The 23498-nt window shown below is 38.3% G+C and overlaps 1 protein-coding gene and 1 non-coding gene across 2 annotated transcripts in view; one reads left to right on the plus strand and one right to left on the minus strand.

Moving 5' to 3' along the window:
* LOC120560726 (phospholipid-transporting ATPase ID-like) overlaps nt 1–23498 on the plus strand; it is a 51856-nt gene that overhangs the window by 13098 nt on the left and 15260 nt on the right. Inside the window, exons 2-13 of the mRNA XM_039803521.1 lie at nt 2380–2470; nt 4277–4335; nt 7045–7158; nt 12104–12202; nt 16345–16406; nt 19671–19743; nt 19898–19968; nt 20210–20292; nt 21330–21488; nt 22307–22395; nt 22977–23170; nt 23289–23497. Of these exons, the coding sequence (XP_039659455.1) occupies nt 2425–2470; nt 4277–4335; nt 7045–7158; nt 12104–12202; nt 16345–16406; nt 19671–19743; nt 19898–19968; nt 20210–20292; nt 21330–21488; nt 22307–22395; nt 22977–23170; nt 23289–23497 (1258 nt within the window). The 5' untranslated portion in view covers nt 2380–2424. The remainder of the gene's footprint in view (nt 1–2379; nt 2471–4276; nt 4336–7044; nt 7159–12103; nt 12203–16344; nt 16407–19670; nt 19744–19897; nt 19969–20209; nt 20293–21329; nt 21489–22306; nt 22396–22976; nt 23171–23288; nt 23498) is intronic.
* On the minus strand, nt 1871–1952 carry trnas-acu. Its single transcript has one exon. It is a non-coding gene; the product is annotated as a tRNA-Ser (tRNA).

Here is a 23498-nt window from a genome sequence, read left to right on the forward strand (position 1 = left end):
TGTGGTTTTTGTACAATTATCCCTGTTTTTGCACAGACGCAAAAACACACAAAACACCGGGCGGGCCGAGAAATACATTAATCCTGCTCCATATTTTTTCTAAACGTCTAAAGTTATAACAAAACTTTCTAAATTATGACAACATACTCTTGGTTACAGTCAGAGGAGGAAGAACTACTCGGATCCTTAAAAAAGTAAAAATATTATTACCTTTTATGAAAAAACTCATTACATGTTCTGATTCCATAATTTTACTGAAGTAAAATTACAAAAGTATTATCAACTAAAAAAAGTACAAAATGTATCAAAAGTTAGAGTACTCAATATGCAGAAAGGCTCCTTCTGTTTTTTATCACTAACGAATACATGTCAGAGCATTTTTATGTTGCACATCGTCAATGTGGAGCCTATTTGAGATACTTTGTATACTGAATAGCATAGTACTGCATCATATCATATGTGTTTTAGCAGGACTGTAACTGTATGTGTCAATAAAATCTAGTGGAGTAAAAAGTACCATATTTGCCTCTGGAATGTAGTGGAGTACAAGTATAGCAGAAAATGAAAATGATCAGGTATATCAAGTCTGTCAAAACTTTACTTAAGTACAGTAGCCTACTTTAGTAAATATACTTTAGTATGCACTAGGAGCTAGAAAGGAGTAAGAAAAGAAGTTTCAGGGGAGAGCTCGTAAATATTTTGTCCTGGAAGTAAATGAAGAACCAGGGTGTTTTTTTAGTTTTGCTGCTTTGAATGGGATTTATCGTGATATTATATATTTTATATCATTCATTTTTATATTAAGGCTTTTATTTTAATTACTTTACATACTGTTGTGTAGTTTAAATCCATGAAAGTGCATCATATATGATGAAATGGTAACAGGTTGTTTATGAAAAGCTGGCAGATAAAAGTTGTGCAGTGTAAAGTACAATTTATCATAATTTCTGCGACTTTATAGCATAAAGTGGCAGAAAATGGAAATGCTGTACTTAGGTACAGTACTTGAGGAAATGCACTGGTTACACTTTAGTTTGCGACCCGGCCCTCACGGGGGTCATGACTCCCAGGTTGGGAACCACTGGCTTGGAACAGTTAATTAGATTCAGCATTTGGGTTTCGGGCCACTGATAAAGAGTCGTGGTGTGTGGCACACTGCAACAACCACAGGTGACTACTGATGATTATTGGCTTGGCGTGTCAGGGCTGTAAGAGTAGAAGCCACTAAAATAACAGTGGCATACCAACAGCAACGTTTCGGCTGAGACAGACCAGAGGGAGACATGGCTCTTCATTTCAAACTCTTACTGTCAGATAGAGCAGATAGCTGAACGAGTGGATGTCTAGCCTGAGAGGGGAGCCTCCCTCTGAGTCACTCTGTCCTACATGGGAAAAACATTTAAAGGTCTGAGGAGCTGATGCAAACCCGAAGTAAGAACGTTTGGATTAAAAGGGGGAAGTAGAAGGCGGATAAATCGCTGTGTAGTGGCACAAACGTAAACAGACTCAAAGCTCAAAACTGTTTGAGCTGTTGTGGCTGTTAAACAATGTTGAGTCTTTCCCTACTTTTTTCTTCTTTACTTTTTATTAAATCTTTGTGGCTGTTTGTTCAGCATGTTCCCTATATACACACACTCATGTTTTGCTGTTACCACACATTCCTCTGTGAATGCTCATCCTGCTGTCCAGTTCCGACGTTTTTGACATTTAGATCAATGAAGTGTAAATGCTCTGAAGTCATTGGTTTCATCTCAGCACATCAATGAGAAAGAGAACATTTCCAAAGAATGAATTTTAACTTATTGTTTCAAAGAGGGTTCTTATAATGGAGAATGTTTGCAAAGATAGCACAATGCTGCAAACAGAAATGCAACAAGGATGGGATTTGAACCCACGCATGCAGAGCACAATGAATTAGTAGTACATCGCCTTAACCACTCAGCCACCTCATCTTGGTAGTTATCTTTTTAAAGTAACAATTTACTGAACGCTTACTGTACTTTTAACGAGAAACCAATTAGATATGTATACCTTCCCTACTTGGTCTTTAAAAACAGCTGTACTGGGAACCTAAAACCTGCTAACCTTAGTTTTAAAAAAAACAACTTAGGACTGGGGAATGATTACCTCATAGAGCACATTACGGAAAATGTCCTAATGGCAGCTGGCAGGCATTAACTCATTTGCACTTTAACAGCAATGATGTTTAACCTCTATAGTTTCCAGGAGAAAGCCGATGTTTGACGTAAACAGTCTGGGGTGTTTGTGTGTGTGTGTGTGTGTGTGTGTGTGTGTTGATTTCCTGGCGATGAAAATATTAGGTGACTCAGATTTATCCCTTTGTTCAGCCATTATGTAACAGCTGTATCTTCTTCACAGACTGATATGATGGATAGATAGCAGGAAGAAGAGCAGGAAGAGAAGATGACATTCTGGACTGGCATGGACTGTTTTAGGAAGAAAGAGAGAGGTAAGACCACATGGATTTCATTCAGCCGAATTAGTTGCCCGGTTGTCATTACAACAAAAGTTATGATGTTATTAAAGTTTTGAATAAAGTGCTCAGAAAAGAATTGAACATTTCCATGACATCTTTATCTGCTGATGAAGCGATATTATTGAAACCTCCAAACATTAAAAACTGTTCAAATAGATTTTTAAATTATTTTTTAAAATAAATGTATTAAATAATACTAATTTGCAATGTATCTTGTGTTTCCTGCACAATATATATATATATATACAATGCTAACAATACCTTTAACAGGTATAGTGTTTACTTTATTCACCAGCTTAGTTGATTTTTTTCATATTTCACAGTTTAATTTCAAAACATAAAAGCTGGAAATGAGAGTCAGCAGGGTTACGGAAAAAACTACTGGCCCAATTACAATGAAACTTGGTGGAAGGCTGTAGCATTGGCCATTTTAAAGCAGATCCAAATCACGGGGCAGATACACAATTTATTTTTCCACTTTCGTAAAATAGCGAGATAGCGCGAATGTGCTATATTAATGTGGTGTTTAAATAATCGAAAAAAATTCCCGCCTGGGAAAGTTAACACTGCATTAATATTTTAAAATAGGGCATGTCTTGGCCTTAAAGGTGCAACATCTAATACTGGCAGCTAGTGTTTAAAATAGTTACTGCAGTACAAATTCAAAATACTGGAGAGAGTTGTCTCCCCCGCGCCCTCCTCCCCCAGACTTGAAGTTCACGTTGGTTGCCAGGCTGAGACCGCAGCATCCACAACAATGTTGTTAGACGCTTGTCTCACATAGCCAGACATTACTCCACAGCACAGCAAGGTAGCTAACATTAGATGCTAGCTATATTGACAGTCATAAAAGCCCATGCTCATGTGGAGCTCTGTAACCAACTGACAGACAAATTTCTTTGGCTTAGAATTAGTAGGGACCGCCAAAAAAAAAACACTACCTTGTTTTCCTTTTCCACCCGACTGAAATACTCACTTTATTAGCTTAGAATTACAGCAACAATCGCTAAACACACTGCAAACTCAGAGTCTTCTCTTCCGGATTTACAGCCCCCCTCTCTTGGCTTAAAATAACTAACCGTTGTCGGCTACAGCCGCTGAGCAGGCTACACGTTGTAAACAGCCGCGGCCCGCTTGGTCCTCTGGTGACGTTAGCAATTACCAGGGTTAGCATGGTGGCGTTAGCCAGGACCAGTCGGGATCACTTTACTACGTCCCTAGTAGCTGTGATAAATTAGCCTGAAGCTAATGCTTACCTGTTCAGGAGGAAATTAGCCAACTTGGCGTACTTTTGGGCTCTATCTGTCTCCATCTTTCAAATACATCTCCAATATTTACCCGGGGTTTGTTACATCTCTGGTTAGAAACATGCTGTTTTTTTTTAGGTTGGGTAGAATCTATCTCCGTTGATCCTGTTTGTTTGCTGCTTTCATGGCTGTACTAACGTTACAGCTGTAGTGCGCTGGGTTTACGTTTTTACAGGTATATCTGGCAACCCGGCCTGGCTGTCAAACTGGGCAGTCAAACTGGGCAGTTGAAAACAACACACAGGCCAAAACGCATTGGGGTCATTTTTTGATTTATTACAGTAAATTTATTACATATTGGACCTTTAATTATTGTTAACATATGTGCCAACATATTGGCACATATGTTGGGGTTAGTTTGCTTTCTATTTTGCATCTGTACTGTGATGTGCATTGGATCAAACTTATAGAAACCATGATATCAGTACATAAAAATTCAAGATGATAATTTCTGTCTGTCTTTTCAAATCAGAGCTGGAAAGGAAACTCCGCGCCAACGACCGCGAGTACAACCTCTCCTTTAAATATGCGGTAAGTATTAATATGTGGTGTTGTTGGTGACTTTTGCACTCACAGTTTATCAATGTGAGGTTCTATTGTCCTCTACAAAACATCTAAAATAGAAGGGGATGTACAGCGGATGCAGCCCACTTACCTAATAGACAAATCAGCTTACTACCACATATCAGTCAGTATCAAATGAAACACTGCTATGTCTGTATGTGGGATGATTTTATTCAGAAAGGAAAAATGTAAATAGCAATTTTTCTCTACTATGATTAATCCATACAACATCCTCCATATAACTGAAACCAGTGGAAAATACCAAAAAGGGTGTAAAGGACTTGTATTCAACAGCAAAATTTCAAAGTGGCTTGTTTGGTGCATATTTTTCCATGTAGCTCTTAGTCTCGGCCCCCGCTACCAGATGGGTCTGAACCCCCTGGTGGCTGAAATGGATAATTGCATTGTTTAAAAAATTAATGGAATAATTACGTCTGGCATGACCAGATATTTTATAAATATCTTAAATAACACAAAACAACTAAATGGTGGTAGGTAATACATCTGATTTCATATACTGCTTTAGCAAAAAAAATATAATAAAGGTTTCCTTACTAATTGATTGCGGGTTTTGTGTAGATTTGGATTTTGGTTTATTCCACTTTGTTTAAATTTATTTCATGTGAATACTAGTTTACTAGAGGAGTAACTTAGTATTTGAAGTAATGCAGTAATGCAGGAAGTTTCCATGCTTATTGTGTTTCCATAACAACGTTAGTGAGTAAATCTACTGAAATGGCCACCACACCATAATAGAGGAGTGTGATGTGTCAGATGAGAATGCAGAGGTTTAGTCACGTATGTCATGGCTGTACAAAAACAATAGTAATCTGTATATATTTGCCAAGTGCAAACCAGCACAGAACGTATTGATAAATTGTTGGGGGGAGGGTCATGCCTTTTTTGGCTAAAGGTCCCAAAACTCCTCCGCTGGCCCCTCAAATAAATAACGAACAGTCTGTAAACATTTCCTGAGCTTTTAGCCTCCTGATAAGAGCCACCTGGCACAGAGCTGATGCTTCCCACCAGATTACACTCTCATGAAATTCTCAAGGATTTTTCTTCGCATGACGACAACCTGCAATGCCCAATTAAGGCTTTCATTCTTATTTAATGTTATCTCTGCTGAGTCAAAACACATTTAGACATGCTTTACTCTTCCGTCCTCTTTTGTGTCTTTTGTTTGTGGAACTAACCTCTTTAAATTTGCTTGCGACACCTGTTTACGTCAATGATACATTCATTCATAAACCCCTGGACTTCAATACCTCAGATGTGTTTCAGCAAGATTTCTGCTCATGTTCAAAACTTTCTGCACATTCAAAACATATTCCACATACCTGTGTTTTCTATTTTCTATTTTTTCAGAAAATTTGCTTTAAAAAAGTGATGGGGACAAAAATGACCATTTTCAAAAAGTGGTGTGGACATGTCCCCAGTGTAAATGACACCTATGACCTAGTCTATATCCATGTTCGGCCGGACATCCGTTACCTTCCGCTTTCTTCTTGTTGGAATTTTAAACTCCGGTCAATTTATGAGGACTATGGTTAACTGCTCCTCAGATCTCCGCAGGGTAAATCCAGACAGCTAGCTAGACTATCTGTCCAATCTAAGTTTTCTGTTGCATGACTAAAACAACTTTTGAATACACGTTCCACCAAAACAAGTTCCTTCCCGAGGCTATTTTGCAGCTGCACCGGGGCTCCCATGACAATTGTGATTGGTTTAAAGACATGCCAATAAACCAGAGCACGTTTCTCTCCCATCCTGGAATGGTCTGTGGACTAGCCAGACCCTCCTTTGCAGCGCTGTGGAGGAAGGTCTGGCAATACGAGACTACTGACCAAAACAGAACTAGACAGCAGATTAGGGATCCTCAGAAAATATCCTTGAAAAAATATCTGGATTATATCTTTGATAATCTGTAAAAGTTGAGCTACAGGAGAATAAATATTTGAAAGCAATACAGAATGCTTGAAAGCCTTACTCCATTATATTAAATAAAGTTATTGGGGGAGAAACCTTTGCAGTTGGACCACTTTCCATGTGAACAAGTCAAGTTTAAGAAATGCTTTGCAAATGTTTTATAAGGTGTAGGTTGTACATCAATACGGCGTATTGAATGTACAACCTACACCTTATAAAACATTTTAGAAGATGTTAATATTAACAGTCCATCTGTCTGTTAATATTAACACCCTGAAATGAAATTCTGGCCTTTTGAATATTCAAAGGAACACAAACATAGGCAAATATTTGTTCAAGCCATGAATTTGATTACCCACCGTGCTTCTGTCTTATCATGCCGGATGCATAGAGACCGATTTCCATTATGAAGGTTTTATGAATTCATATAAACACAGTGTGCACTGGCCTAACATGTAGAGTACCAGACTTTATTTTTCTACTGGTGATTGTCTGTTTGTAGCCAGTTTATGTCACCAGCAACCTGGCTGTTGTGTTTTATTTGTTTTTTGTTGCGCTATCATACAATGTTTTGCCTTAGATTTGGCTGATCACTACTCACTACTATGCATTCTTCTCACTAAAATGTAAAGCTTAAAATATCTTGAAAAGGTCCATATATTCATTTAAATAACATTGTTTACACATATGGATTTAACAATAATCTTATATTTCTCTCACTTTCTCCATTCCTTTACACCCCTTCAGACAAACGCCATCAAGACCTCGAAGTACAACCCCTTCACCTTCCTACCTCTTAACCTGTTCGAGCAGTTCCAAAGGATTGCTAATGCCTACTTCCTGTTTCTGCTGGTGCTCCAGGTGAGGGAAACAAACACACATTTAAATTATGTGCAGGAAACATACAGGCAAGGCTGGCATACGACTGTCAAGTGAATTGTATGTAACTTGTGTGTGTGCCAATGCTAATGTAGCTAATGTCAGATTGCTAATGCAGTAGCTTAGTTCTGCTAATTAGCTTTATGCCCAGGAAGCTTATCTGGATGGTAGCTTTGTTCCAGTAACGTTAATGTAAACTGCTTGTACTGTTCGACAGTGGTGCAAAAAGTATTCAGCTCTTTACTTGAGTAAAATTAGCAATACTACAGTGTAAAAATACTCTGCAATGTCTGCATTCAAAACTTTGCTTAAATGTGCAATATGTAATACTGACAGCTAGTGTTTCTAGTGTCTCCCCCGCCCCCCTCCTCCCCAGACTCGAAGTTCACGGAGGTTGCCAGGCTGAGACCGCAGAATCAACAACAATGTTAGCTAGACGCTAGTCTCACATAGCCAGACATTACTTCACAGCGGAGTAGCTAATGTTAGATGCTGGCTATATTGACAGTCATAAAAGCCCATGCTCACGCGGAGCTCTGTACCCAACTGACAGACACACTTTTTCGGTTTAGAATTACGGTAGGAACCACTAAAAACACAACAACCTCACCGTCCTCTCCACCCAACGGACAGATGCACTTCCTAGGCTTAGAATTAGCTACGGTAGGAATCGCTAAAAATAGCACTACCTTGCCGTCCTCTCCACCCAACTAAACACAATTCATTGGCTTAGAATTATGGCAACAATCGCTAAAAGCATTGCAAACTCGCAGTCTCCTTTTCCCGATTTACAGCCCCCCTCTCTTTGCTTAAAATAACTAATCGTTGTTGGCTACGGCCGCTGAACAGGCTACATGTTGTAAACAGCTGTGGCCCGCTTGCCTGGTCCTCCGGTAACATTAACTAGCAGTTAGCAGGGTTAGCATGTTGGCGTTAGGAACGGTAGGTTTCCACACAGCGAAATTTCGCTTTGCTCTCATTGAGGTTGAATGGAGACGAAATTCGCCCTGATTGAGCGAGATGAGAGCGAATCGCCGAGGGGAGCGAAATAAAGTTGATGAAAGTTTAACTTTATTCAAATGAGGACCACTCGAGAACCAATCAGGTCCGTGTGTTTGTGTTTGGAGGCGGGAGTTACAAAAAGAGTCTGACAAAGATGGCGGAGGTTATCAGCGCCGTATCATGAAAATTTTGATGTGATTAAAATGTTTCTACACGAACATTGGTACTTCTATCAACATGAATTGTGTTTTATATGACACACGAACTTAGTTAGGGCACATACACCACTAAATAGATCACTGTATATGTTAGTTTAAACACTCAAACTTTTCAGCTAGCCGACAGGCTAATCGCTAGCATGTTCGGACATTGGATTTCATTGTAGCCTAGCCAGGCAGCTAGCTAGCTAGGCTACTTGTGCATTTGTTTGATTACATGTTTTGTTGGCGAACATTGACACTTGTAGTAATACGGATTGTTGTTTATATGTCACACAAACTTAAACAGGGCAAACACACCACCAAATAGACCACTGTAGATAGTACACTCAAAATAATTCAGCTAGCCGACAGGTCAACCGCTTGCATTTTCGGACATTGCATTTCATTTTAAGCATAGCAAGGCAGCTAGGCTATATAGCCAGGTTACCAGAGCATTTATGAGCTAACATTTTACCGATGATTTGCTGCTGTGCATTTTTACCGCCCTGTCTCCTGACAGCCCGGGACATTTAAAAAAAATGTTGCGGACTTGCGTGTTGTTTTCACAACCACGCCCCCGAGGCAAACTTTCGTTGGCCAAAATTCGCAAAGTATTTCGTTGTGTGGAACCCTACCGTAACTGTGTCTCAATTGTTTTTGCGAGTAACCAACTTGGGTAGGCTACTCTAGCTATATAATTCAATGTGAGTACACAAATGTTGAAATTACATAAAATGACCGTCCCTTGTAACCATGATAAATTAGCCTGACGCCAATGCTTAGCTACCTGTTCAGGAGGAAATTAGCCAACTCGGCGTTCTTTTGGGCTCTAAGCTGTCTCCATCTTTCAAATACATCTCCAATATTTACCCAGGATTTGTTACGTCTCTGGTCACGCAACTGTTAGAAAAATGCTGGGTTTTTTTTAGGTTGGGTAGAATCTGTCTCCATTGATCCTGTTTGTTGTTTGCTGCTTTCATGGCTTTACTAACGTTACAGCTGTAGCGCGCTGGGTTTACGTTTTTACCATAGGTTCGTTTTTACAGGTAACGTTATATCTGGCAACCCGGCCTAGCTGTCAAACTGTGCTGTTGATAATAACACACAGGCCAAAACACAAACAGAAATTCCGTCATGGAACGTAAATTTCAAAAGGAGAAAATACTGGTATTAGCATTGTTGTCAGAAAAGATATATTTCAATTTAGCATGTTTCCTTAATATCTGATGATGCATTGGGGTCATTTTTGGATTTATTACAGTAAATATTTTACATATTGGACCTTTAAGTAAAAGTACAAAAGTGTTATCATCAAAATATACTTAAAGTACCAAAAGTAAAAGTGCTCATTATGCAGAATGGCCCATTTCAAAATGTTATATATTATTGGATTATAATTATTTATGCATTCATGTGGTTATCACTTTAATGTTGCAGCTGGTAATGGTGGAGCTAATTTTAATTACTTTACTACTGCTGTGTAGAAGTAACTTCATGTATACTATAGTGGAGTAAAAAGTGCAATATTTCCCTTTGAGATGTAGTAGAGTGGAAGTATACTGTATAGTATCATAAAATAGAAATACTCAAGTAAAGTACCTCAAAATTGTACTTAAGTACAATACCTGAGGAAATGTACTTTGTGAATTCCCACCATTGCTGTTAGCTGATAGCTTGTGTATAAGTCTTACCTTTACCTTTACCCCAACAGCTCCTAGAGTGAAATAATAGCTACACCTGGACTCCCTAACATGCTGTTTGTATTGAACTCAATTATGTTAGTGCAGAGTTGTGGAAATGCAACATAAAATTAATTAGTTGCTATATTCAGTAGGCCCTTAAAAACACCTGATGTATTGATAATTAAAAGTTGTGTAGAGCTCATATGTTTAAGCCTATTAATGGACAGAGCACGTGTGACGTCACCCATTGGTTTGTGGAGATCTGCTATGAGTCGTCGAGTTTGCTGTTACAGGCGCAGCCATCCTGGTTGCGAATGTTATGATTTTAGACGAGAGGGAAGAGTGAGGGAGGAGCTGCTTACACTCTACGTTACGTTACACACTTTCACTGGCAATCACATCATAGCCACGCCCTAAAACACCCCCTGCTTTATCGCCGATTTTAAAATCAACGAGACCATCATTCTGTGTTGCAGAAGACTTAAAACTAGCGATTGAGACCATAAACTCATTATGAAAATGTTTACTGAGGTAATAAATCAAGTGAGAAGTGGGTCATTTAGCCATAGATTTCTACAGAAACTGACCTCCTTTTGCAACCGCACGTGTCTCCCCCTGCTGGAATTCAGATACTGTAGAATGCAGGTTTAAGGCACTTCCGCATTTGCAGCACTTTGCAGAACAGGATGCTTTGTCCATTAATATTAACAGTCTATGGTTTAAGCCTTAGGGAGACACAACATGTTTTATTAGGAGACTAAATGTAGGAAAAACATTATTTTCCTTACAAAGAAAACCACACAGATCATCTGTGGATCAAAGTAAAATGTAAGGCTGCTGTTCTGACTGCATTGTGAGAACAAGAGACAAGACAGAATTCACACATCATGCGACTTCTCTTTTTCACAGTGAAGCTGTGTGTTAACCCAACAGGATATGATTGAATCAAGTACAATGAGATTAAGGAAGTGTGATATCCAGTACAGGAAGTTGCCTCATTATGTGCAAACAGTAATGTTGCATCACAGAGGTCGTCTGCTGGAGCTGCTCTGCTGATGGACAAGGAGGAACTGCAGCACCACAGCAGTTTCAAATGAATGATAGTTTCATATATTTTCTGTATACGTTAATGTTCATGTTGCCTACTGTATTTATGCATCAGAATCTATCAGAGTTTGAGACTTCATGATAATGGCTTATAGAATACTATCAGGTCTTCATTGAACAACAGAAAACAACTTTAAAATGTTCTTGGATTCACACCGACAATTTAGTTAGTTCTTACTTGTTGTAGGAACATTGGCTTAATGTTCAACCACATTTCATTGAAATCTAGAAACAAGTTTTTGAGTAACAAAAAAAGACAGACAAACCAGGATGGGACCAAACGAATCCTACTTGGGAGACATAATGAGCACATATGATTATCATTGTCTCAATATTATTTTGCAGCACAAACTTGTCTTATAGACCCAGTTAAATGCATGTATTGTACATGAAAGCTGAACAATTGATACAATTTTGGAAATGCAAAACATATTGCAACTTTTCTCGTAGACAAAGGAATGTTTTTGCAGTACAGTTTCGTCATCTTCCTAAAGCTCGTCATTTCATTAGTGAAAGTAAGTAAAAGTAGGAGAGCCATTTTTAAAAGTACTTCATTTTCAGATTATGTATGTCTTTCTTCAAGTTAAGTTTTACTTTAATTAACATAATGCACACTCTTCCCTCCTTAGCACACTCTTCACAACAAATCTTTCGGAGAAGTTTAAAACAAATGCAATCTTGTATACTATTTTTTGTCTTTCTACTTGAGTTGTCATGTCATGTCATTTTCTGTTGTCATGTGCATGTTTTCTTCGTCTTTAATTGCATGTCCTCATTCTTGTTTTTTAACAGGGCGGTCTACTTTTCTGTGTCTCACCCACACAATTTGGATTCCCTGTCTACTTTTTGTAGTTTTCTCTAGCTATTATATGCAAAAAACAAACTCAAGTGAAAACTTAAGTGAACTAAAGGCAGTTTTCTGTGCGTGTTCTTCAGGTGATTCCTCAGATCTCCTCTCTGTCGTGGTTCACCACAGTCGTGCCTCTGGTCCTCGTGCTGACAGTCACCGCTGCCAAAGATGCCACCGACGATATCGTAAGCAAATGTGTTCTGTGTAGCACTTCACTTTTAACAAATTTCACTACTCTGATTTTAGATGTATTACTACAATAAAACTAACAAAATAATAAAAATAGAAAATGTTTGCAATTTTCAGATCTGATCCTAAATCCAGGCAGACATTCACTTCACAGTTGATTTAATCTTTAAATCATGTGGAAGCAGATTTCCCTGCATACTTTACATCCTGGCAACCCTGAAATGGGTGTCTATATACAGTTATTGGCTGAAAAATTGTGTGTGTGGTGGTTTGGTTAGGGTAAAAACGATGAAAATATAACCGTACAGAGGTCTGAAGAATTCGATACCTACAAATATATACTATATACTAATAATAATACTAATAATAATACTATAGGAATCAGTTTAGTCAACATTTCTAAACTCAAAGAGGCAAAAATGTCTATTATTAACAAACATTTGATGTAAATAAAATGTGCCATAAATCCATCAAATCTAAATTTGCTTTGTAAGTATTCCTTTCAGTCCATAAAAATAAATCCTACTCTAAAGGATAACTAAATAAAGTGCTCTTTTAGGCTGATCTGAGCTTAATAATCACTTAAAGATAGAAGTACAAGCTTCCTAGCTTAAAAAAGGCAAAAATATAGTGCTTATATTGAACAAGCTTTATGATGAATGGAAAAACAATACACATATGCCCGCTGTTGCTCTGTGAGAGAGTGAGACATATAGATCGCTTTTATTGGGCTTTGGGCACATTGCTTTGCAGTGTCCTGACCTCAGACTGCTGTGGCTAAGTTTTATCCAAGTGTCTGTGTCTAGTTTCATATTGGCGTTTAATAATTCCACTTTTGACAATCGCAACAGACTCCGTGGACACCGGCCTCGTAGACTTCATTGCAGGAAGAATAAATGCATACTTTTCTGTCCACTCATCTCGGTCAACTTTTCTATATTTTGATAATGCCATGTTCTTTTATCATATTGTATACCTGTGTCCCCGTGTGTACCACAGTCAGCTTGCGTCTCTCCCGCATTTTTTTTGCAACCTAGCAACGGCAACAAACAGTTGCATGCGGTCGCAGGACCCATACAGCTCTACAGAGCTGGCCTCGTTCTGCCTGTTAAAAATTCCTTTATTGACAAGATAAATATGCATATAATTTATATATATTTCCCAGTTGTGTCAAAAGGCTTTGCGGTCTGGATGGAAGCCTCCTACAGTCTGGTTTTGGACCGGGGTCCGCCAGTTGGGGACCCTTGCCGTAAAGGTTATATGCTTAGTATAGAAATTGAGCAGCATGCCTCCACCTTCTCAGTTTGGGAACCACTGGCTTATGTTTTCCCGACAAGGAACTTCCTCAGGTTGTGTGAACAAAGACTGCCCTCTTTCAGTGCCAAAGGTGGACATAGTGTGACATTGTTTACTGTCCCAAAAAGGCTCAGGGGGGGATGTGAGCGTGGATGGTTTTGTTTCCAAAGCTTGAGACCAAAGAGACCAAAGACTGTTTCGATTCTGTCTCTCACCAACTGTCAGCACTGGCTTATTTTAACCATGAACTGAAGGTGAACTTTACCCAGCTTTCACCAAGTATTTTTAGCTTCAAAGACTTAAACAGACCAAAATCATAAATGGAAACAATCGGAAAACGCTTAAACATAAGAAATGGCCACATGGGTGACATGACCTGTTTTGTCATATACGTACATACAGTAGGTATGTGGACAACGTGGTTAAATAAAGCTGACACTCACAGTCACACTGAAAAAACACACTGAAAAATAAATAAGGACAACATATTTAGCAGCTGATCAGGGAGGAATATCTATCAAATCTGAAATGAACTACTACCTTGATAATATGTAATTTTTAAATATCGTCCTCACTGCACATCATCAAAACAATATTGGTCCAGCTCTTTTACAGTCAGAAAAGGTACTGTATGTTATTTCATGTTATCTCATGTAGCTGATAAACACCATTTACTCTATGAATGAGTGAAAAACAATTTCACTCACATCAGTCTGTGTAGCCTACAAAACACTTCACACTCCTCTTACCTGTGTGTGTGTGTGTGATTTCAAGTGTTTATCAGTCCGCTCAACATCAAATTATGGTTGCCGTGGCTACTGTTTCTCTGTTTGATTACGTTTTGTTTTTTTAGATCTATTTTTTTATTGCTTTTTTATATTTAAACATACAGAACAGAGAAACACAATTCAACAAGAACTGTTTGATTAAGTTTTAAGATTAAGATTAAGTTCTATCCAAGCTCATTTTTAACCTCAGTCGACCTCAGGCTGCCATTTTGTTTCCATTACTTCAACAAGTGTTTTGGCAAATAGAAACCTAAAATTTGAAATGCACGACATTCTTCGTCTTTTAGTCAACGGATCCTTTTTCTGTAATATTATTGTTCAACACACTGTTTCATCAGCCAGATTTGTGAAAATGCTGTGATGTTTTTCTCCTTTTGTGACAAAAAATGATGTCACATGGGTGTTGAGACTGGTTGAGAAATAACAAAAGTTCCCCTTCCCATATACCAGCTGACCTCTACTGATAGTTCATCAGGAAGTAGACTTTTTTTGTTAATGATTCACAAACTGTTATCTGTTTTCTTTCATCGCTTCAACAGAACTAAATGTGCCTCTAAAACAATGAAAGGAAAATGACTTTTCGTTTCAGCCGTCAAGGGCAACCAAAAAAGTGTATGTGTGTGCGTAAGAGTGTGTGTGTGTGTGTGTGTGTGGCACCCAATAACCTAATGCCAAACCACCAAGAGAAAAAAGTGTTGCCATGGGTTAAACATTAGCTGAAGGAGGAGTACACAAGCCTTTTTGTTTGGCAGAGGTGGTGATCCTAAACGGTCCTTGCCGCCGGTGCCCATCTGTTCCTTAAGCGAAGTCACTGTGGGTTTAGGCATGATTTGATCTTTGTAGATACACAGCAACTCCAGACTGACCATGTATGGAAACGTGGATGACCTTGCAAAACAAACGCTTAAATAACTGCTGCCAGTGTTGGGAAAGCTGCTGTGAAAGGACATTTTCATAAATTTTTTTACCGCCTACTGCAGAAATGTGAATGGAAATTAATTGGAATTTAGGAGATATTATTCTGATCCTATAATTGTATGTCTATGGCTATAATTTCTGCATTTCATTTGGATAAAGCCTCACATTCTATTAGTTTCACAGTAAGAGAACAATGATCTAATTCAGTGGCTCCTGAATTGGGTTTGGTACCCCTAAGACATCTTTGAGGGGCTACGAGATGATTAACATAAGAGGAAAGCAGAAAAAACATTAATACTACACAAAGTTGTGCCAATTTTGTTAGACTTTGCTTTTTCCTTGTAAATTATTTGATAATTTCTATTTTCAGAAATGATATATATAGAAATCTGTCTTTAGTGGGACTAGTCACAACTGGTAAACCTAATTGTCTGTATAATTAGTATGGCAACCAACATGTAATTGGGTGTTCCTTTACCTGAAGCCTTTCAGTCAACCAGATTTTATAGAAATCCGTTAACAAATAATGAAAAAGGTTAAACAGAAACTTCTTGACCTGCCAAAAAGTTGAACCCAGACAAAATCTATCTGGGTTTGAAGAACAGGTTCATTTTCTGTTACATTTTATTATTAATAATAATAATAATAATAATAATACATTTTATTTATGGGGGTCTTTCTATACACTTAAGGTCACCTTACAAGACAAAAAAATAGTAATAATAATAGTAAAAACAAACAGAACATTACTAATTACAGATGAGTGGTGATCATGTTGGATATGCCAGTGTGAAAAAATGTGTTTTCAATTTTTTTTTTTTTTTTTTTTTTTTTTTTTTTTTTGGCGGGGAAAAATTGTGTGGGGATAAAAAAAAAAAAAAAAAGTGATAAAACACTGCCCACCTTTGAAAGTTGTGCTGGTGATTATGAAAGGGTACTGCACTGACTGTTTCAGCCGCCTCTGTGTCACTCATTGAAATAAATGTTGATCAGAAACTTAAGAGGGAGACAGAATGAATTGTTGACTGATAAGTTTCATGGGAACTTTTGTCGGAACTAATCAGTAATTCAGTGGTAAAAAATGTTTTTCTGGTGAACTCTTATGACTCATTGTGTCTTTGTGTGTTTCTTTCCAGAATCGCCACAGGAGCGACAATCAAGTCAACAACAGAAAAGTTCAAGTCCTGATTGACAGAAAGTAAGTTTGTTCATGGGAAGCATGGGGAATACACCAATGTGGACATATCCAAAGTTTCAGGTAGTTACATGCTGGTTTTTGTGTATTTAAAGAAGCACCATCACAGTTCTTTAAGCTTTCTGGACAGGTAGGTATTCCTCAGGGAACCTTCTTGGGTGCCCTTTAGCTTTATTATGAAGAAGCCCCGAAAATATCCTTAAAGTCATAGTATTTGCTTGTTTCAGCTCTAAGGGTGGTATAAAGTCCATCAGATCCCATGTACAAATCAAACATAACTCACATATTTGAAATAGCAGAACTCAGGTCAAACAGGATACAAAACAAGCACACCCCACCATCCTGCAGCTGCTTCCTGTACTAGAGAATTTAGGTTATATAGCACACAAGGTATACACAGAAGGGTCTAAATACAGAAATATGCAATACAAATACACAACAAAGGTCAAATATATCCAGTGGGGTTGTCTATAAACAGAAGAATTGAAAGTCATACAAAGGTAAATGTGAGCTTAAAATATGCATTTTTTTCTCTTTATTTATTATAAGGTGTAAGTTTATTGCGCTAAGTGAAGGTCTAATGGCTGTTTCAAAGCTTGTCTCCATTTTGCCAGATACATATGTAATTGTGGATGAAAGCCAAACTAAATACCATTTAAATGTATTTTAAATACATTTTATGTTCTTTTTGGTTAGTTTTTTTTTTTACCTGAAACCAAATTTAGAGATATTGAATTAAAAAAACATTTGAATCAGCCCCTAAAAACCCACCATGTGTAGTTTGTGTCTGTTTGTCGAATGCAAACTTCGAGAAACAATACCGAGCACATGACCTTAGTGTGCTAAATAATATCAACCAATTATTTGCTTCTGCACAAATATAGTACCACAAGGACAATACATATGATCAGGGCTTAATTTGAGCCGGAACATGTTCCAGCACCTCCAACATTGGATCTGGAACCTTTTTTATTGGATCCGGCACCTCCTGTGTCACTATGAAAAATGAATCGCCTAAATGAAAAAAATAAATTACTGTTTGTGTAGTGTTCAATGTTGTTATCTGTCTTGTTAGTCTTTATTCCCCATTGAAGTTCCACAAAAATTGCATTTTCGATGCGTTTTGAGGTGAATTTTCAGGGTAAGACAGAGGGGGGAGAGGGACGGAGGGAGGGGTGGCACTTCAAGTGTGCTGGATGAGATTGCTGTTAGCCTCGTTTCACTCAGGGGAAAAATGTCAAAAAGACAACAAAGTTTGCTTAATTTGTTCAAATATGCTGGCCAGTCGGATCCCAAACAAGCAAAAATCGAGACATTACATTTCATACCCATGCAGTGCATGTTCTGAAATTAAAATAAACATTGCCCTGATGTAAACACAGCATTGTTTAGGCTTTTTTAGTCAGAGAAGCTACATAGGCAGTGTAATGTTTTTTTGTTACCTCCAACCCCCGTTTTGAGTTGCCGGATCCACCCCCACTCTGCGCTCCGGGACCTCCCACTTTACAAATTAAGCCCTGCATATGATCAACATGTTATGATTATCATTATTGATGAGCTGAGACATTTATGCGGGTACAGTAAGAGCTCAACATTACCATCGTTTCCACTTAATGCACTAACTGTATTATGTTTGGTGCACTGGATAAAAACATTTGCATGTATGTGGCGCTTATCTTTCCTCCTGGGTTTGCTCTTGTTGGCTGCTGGGCAGCAGCTCTCTGCCCAATGTTTGGGCTCTACGGGAAGCAGCTGCAGGATGGTAGAGTCTGCTTTCTTCCTCTTGACTTGATGTCTGGTTTTGTTAAATATGTACGGAGTGCTTGTGTGATTGTTTTCCACAGGTGTTACTTTTCTTTTCTTACTTTTCTTTGTTTTTATTTAAAAGCTTTAGCAAATTTTATCCTCAACAAAGACTGTAAACGTGAGTAGGCTTATTATCAGAAATGGATCTTTGAATCAATATTGATCCAGGTTTGGTATCAGAGGCCTGATGGAGGGTAACATTTAATTGTACAAGAGTGAAAACTAGGGTGATGCTAGTGCTCAAACTAGCAATTTTCTCATTGTTGATGAGTATATTAAATATTTTTTTTTTATCAATTAATCAATTATTTTACAGTATTAAGAGGTGAAAACAAATGACATATGATCACCATAAGCCCTATAGGGACTTGATGTTACTTTTCTGGTTAATTAGTCTATATCCACAATGTTCCACTTCCGGGATTGCTCCGTTGCCGACGGAAATTCCGCCAGATTTCACTCATTTAGGCTGGATAACCGTTGCCTTATTGGGCTTCCTTTGTGTTGGCATTTTAACTCCGGGTGATTTATGAGGACTATGGTTAACTGCTCCTCAGATCTCTGCAGGATAAATCCAGACAGCTAGCTAGACTATCTGTCCAATCTGAGTTTTCTGTTGCACAACAAAAAAAACTTTTGAACGTACACATGTTCCACCAAAACAAGTTCCTTCCCACGCTCTTTTGCAGCGGCTCTGTGGAGCTTAGCACCGCCCATGACGATTATGATTGGTTTAAAGAAATGCCAATTAACCACAGCACGTTTTTCTCCCATCCCGGAATGCTGTGTGGACTAGCCAGACCTTCCTCCGCGGCGCTGTGGAGGAAGGTCTGGCACTGCGAGACTACTGGCTCATTAACCGTCCAAATACTCAAGCTTTTTCAATATAACAGAGGTGTAAAAAGTACACAAATATTTTACTCAAATGAAATAACTTGAGCAAAAATCTGCAAATTTTAAATGTACTAAGCAATGTAAAATTGATTGTACTTGCTATATAAATATGATGTTAATAAAATGATTTACATTTCATTTAAGTGTATGATGTTTTGGGGAAAAAAAGATTAATTGATATGTTTTATTACTTTTGGACAAAGGAGATAAATTGTGAAAATGCCCATTGACAATAATTATTTACAAGAGTTAAAGTAAACAATGCCTACTGCTCAACTGTGTACCAGCAAGAGCTGAGGCATGAAATAGAAAACCCTGAAAAGCGTCAAATATTTGTGTTCCATCCAAGTTTTAAAAACTATTATTTGTCAGACAGATAATACAGGAAACTGGCAGGAAACTGCCTTGGAGGAAAGGAAACTAATATGACTGAGGATGACCTCAGTGTTCAGTATTTATGGACAGTTTATTTCTTGACAATTCTCAAAGAAGGGAAAAGAAAACCTTTTCTCTAAATTCTACAGTACAGTCTAAACATCCTCTTACCAACCTGTTTCCTATTCTCAGACTGCGGAGCGAGAAATGGATGGATGTCCAGGTGGGAGACATCATCAGGCTGGAAAACAACCAGTTTGTCACCGTGAGTAAATTGGTGATATATATATATATATATATATATATATATATATATATATATATAAAATATATTATTTTATTTGCATTGTATTTATTTCTGTTGACAGCTTTTTAAAACCATTTATCTTTGTCAGTGATAAATCCTTCTCTAATTTCAGGCCGACCTCCTGTTGCTCTCCAGCAGTGAACCACTCAACTTGGTGTACATTGAGACAGCAGAACTGGATGGGTTAGTCTATTTTTTTAATTTAATGTCATGATGTGAGTTTGTTTAACATACAAATAATAATGCCTCAAGTTCAACAGGCATTCACACTATTATTCATTGTCTCTCATTTTTGTCATCATCTGTTTCTGCCTCTCTTCAACCTCCCCTTCCTCCTCTTTATCACTCTCTCTTCCTTCTGGTCTCTACTGTGTCATTCTTCCCCTCTTTTTTTACTTTATCATCCTCCTCTCCTCTTCCTCAGAGAGACTAACCTGAAGGTGAGACAGGCCCTGACTGTGACAGGAGACCTGGGAGAAGATAGCGAAAAACTGGCAGACTTCAACGGTAAGACTAATAGAGGACTACTAACTGTTTGTTTCTGAAATTAGAAGCCTGCACAGTATATAAACACACACACACACAGTATCCAGGTTTCTGATCATCCGTGTGCATTTGTGTCTTGATTTCTCACCTTCTCAGTCTCTATGTTCTCTATACCAACATAGAATGTTCAGACACGTGTAAACTATTCCTATCTTCTTCAGTTTTCCAGGTAGCATAATAGGTTTCTGAAACCAGAATATGTTAACATGCACAACACATAAGCAGGATACTAGTCATATAAACACACTCACCGATACAAAGTACAGTAGGTGATTTTGACGAAAGCAATACACCTTCTCTATAACCTGGAGAAGCTGCACAGACACAACAGTAGTATTGTGGTTGAAGTGTGGTTTACGGTTGTTATGGAAAATCATACCCAGGTAAACATATTATCATTCACTTCATTCAAGTAGCAGTGAGATCATGTTCAGTATGATAAGAGCAAGAGACCCATTTTAAATGATGGAAAAAGGGAGTCAAAGTATCACTTTAGCTACCCACTGTTGTTGTTACATCAGTTTGCCTGAAAAGCTAAAACATGTCCCTGCTGTTTATGTACTTTGAACCCAAAAATACAAGTTTAATTATTACTATGCTGGACAGTAAGATTCATAATAAATAAACATATATACATTTTGTTTCACATGCTTTTCGCTTACAGCTGTTTATAATTATCTTTTCTCAGAACCATGCATTTTGACATTGATTTGAGACTTAATTAATTTAAAGACCCGATGTGTAAGAGGGTCAAATAGATTGTCTCTGTAAATTCCCAGTGGTACTATAACCACTATGATGAATAGGTTTCAACACAGAGACACAGGCATCCATTTTCACTAATTGTTTCATTTTTCTACAAACAAAAACTGCAGCCATCAGAATAAATACAAACATGAAATAGTCATATATAAATGATACGCATGCCTGCTTGAATACTTCATTTCATTCTGAGCACAACCTCAAACCTGCTGCGTCACCTCTCTCTCATGTTTAAGGCGAGGTACGCTGTGAACCCCCCAACAACCGCCTCGACCGCTTCACAGGAACGCTAACCTACGTCGGTCAGAAATACCCGCTGGACAACGAGAAGATCCTGCTGCGAGGCTGCACCCTGAGGAACACCGAGTGGTGCTTTGGACTCGTGCTGTTTGCAGGTGGGTTGGATTTTTCATGGACACGTGTCAGTACCCGGTTATTGTAACAACAACTGTTACAATGTTTTTTGCATTGCCCCTATTGATACCGGTACCGATACTGATACTGTGACTTCGATACCGGTTTTCCTGAACGATACTTTTTTCGATACCAATTTAATAGAAATCATTTTTACAAGACAAACTACAACACTATGGTAGAATTTTTTTTTTTCTTACACTTATGTGACGCACACTGTAGTCAAGCCTCTCAAAATACACCAACACAGAGTTTTTCCTGCATGTATCTACAACGTGTAACATTAGACAGCCAATCAATCACAAGTATTATTAGATCTTGTTAGAAGCATTCTTATTGGCTCACTGACACTGATGAGATTTATTTCTTCATTTTTTTTTTAAGATCATTTTTTGGGGCATTTTAGGCCTTTATTTTGACAGGACAGAGAGAGAGAGAGAGAGGGGGAATGACATGTAGCAAAGGGCTGCAGGTCGGAGTCGAACCTGGGCCCGCTGCGTCGAGGAGTAAACCTCTATATATGGGCGCCCGCTCTACCAACTGAGTTATCCGGGCGCCCATGAGATTTACTTCTTGAAGTAAGGTATTGAAATTTGGTATTGAACGACGAGGCATTTTTCGATACTATGGAGGCAATTTGGTCGGTCCCTAAAAAGAATCAAAGTTCGGTGCCCAGCCCTAATTGTCCCTGACAAATAAACTAATAAAAATATCAAATAAAATAGTAAGACGGTTTTAAATGGAGGAAGATGTGAGATCATTTGAGGTCTTACTTGTTTCTGTTCCTCTTTTTTTGCAGGTCCAGAGACGAAGCTGATGCAGAACTCTGGGAAAACTACGTTTAAGAGGACCAGTATAGACCGACTGATGAATGTCCTAGTCCTTTGTGTGAGTCTGTTTATCTGATCTTAGGATGGCTTAATTATTCATCAAGTCATCAGTTGATTGGGTTTAAATTCAGTGCTTACGGCTAAATCAGGTTATTACATAAAAAGGAATTCTTGAAAACAAGATTTCAATTCTCCTGCCGCAATAAGTCAAATAATGTGTTTATCGTTTATTAATAAATGAGCTACGCCGTGGTAGTTACCCAGAGCAGTGACGATCAGGCAGACAAAGGACAGCATAAATGTGAAGTATATTCAAATACAGGGTTAAAATGGTTTACTTAAAAAAATTTTTTATCTGGCTTTGTGTGTTTGTGCGTCCACTGACCATAGTTGAAAGTATTGACTAAACCTGTATTTTACACATTTCCAATATTTCAGATGTATCAGAAAACACTAATAACTTATATTTATTTATTTTTAATGTTAACTAGTGGATTTAAAGACCTTGTCAATCAGTTTGAGAATGGTAGCGGGTTCCATTCTTGATTTTTTTAACTTTCACCTTTGGCTCACTTGTCCAGTCATTCTTTGATAAACCGGCCTTTGACCTATTCATTCTTTCCAAAACTCTCTATGCAGATTTTTGGTTTCCTGGCCTTCATGTGCACCATCCTTGCAATAGGAAACTGCATCTGGGAAATGAACGAAGGCTCACAGTTCATGATCTTCCTGCCCAGACAAGACGGCAACAACGCTGCCTTCTCCGCCTTCCTCACGTTCTGGTCCTACGTCATCATCCTCAACACCGTGGTGCCCATCTCTCTCTATGTTAGGTAACAACGTGTGTGGAATTGATGCTTATTTAATTCAATACAAAACTTTTACAAAATGCATAAATAACAAAGATTGTATCTGCTTCTTCTCACTTCCTGACTCTACATCTTTCGGCAGTGTGGAGATCATTCGGCTGGGGAACAGCTTCTACATCGACTGGGACAGGAAAATGTACTTTGCACGGTACGACACCCCCGCCGAGGCTCGCACCACCACGCTAAACGAGGAGCTCGGCCAGATCAAGTACATCTTCAGTGACAAAACAGGGACGCTCACCCAGAATATCATGACTTTCAACAAGTGCTCCATCAATGGCAAATCTTACGG

This window comes from Perca fluviatilis, chromosome 6 (genome assembly GCF_010015445.1).
Source record: "Perca fluviatilis chromosome 6, GENO_Pfluv_1.0, whole genome shotgun sequence".
Classification (NCBI taxonomy): Eukaryota; Metazoa; Chordata; class Actinopteri; order Perciformes; family Percidae; genus Perca; species Perca fluviatilis.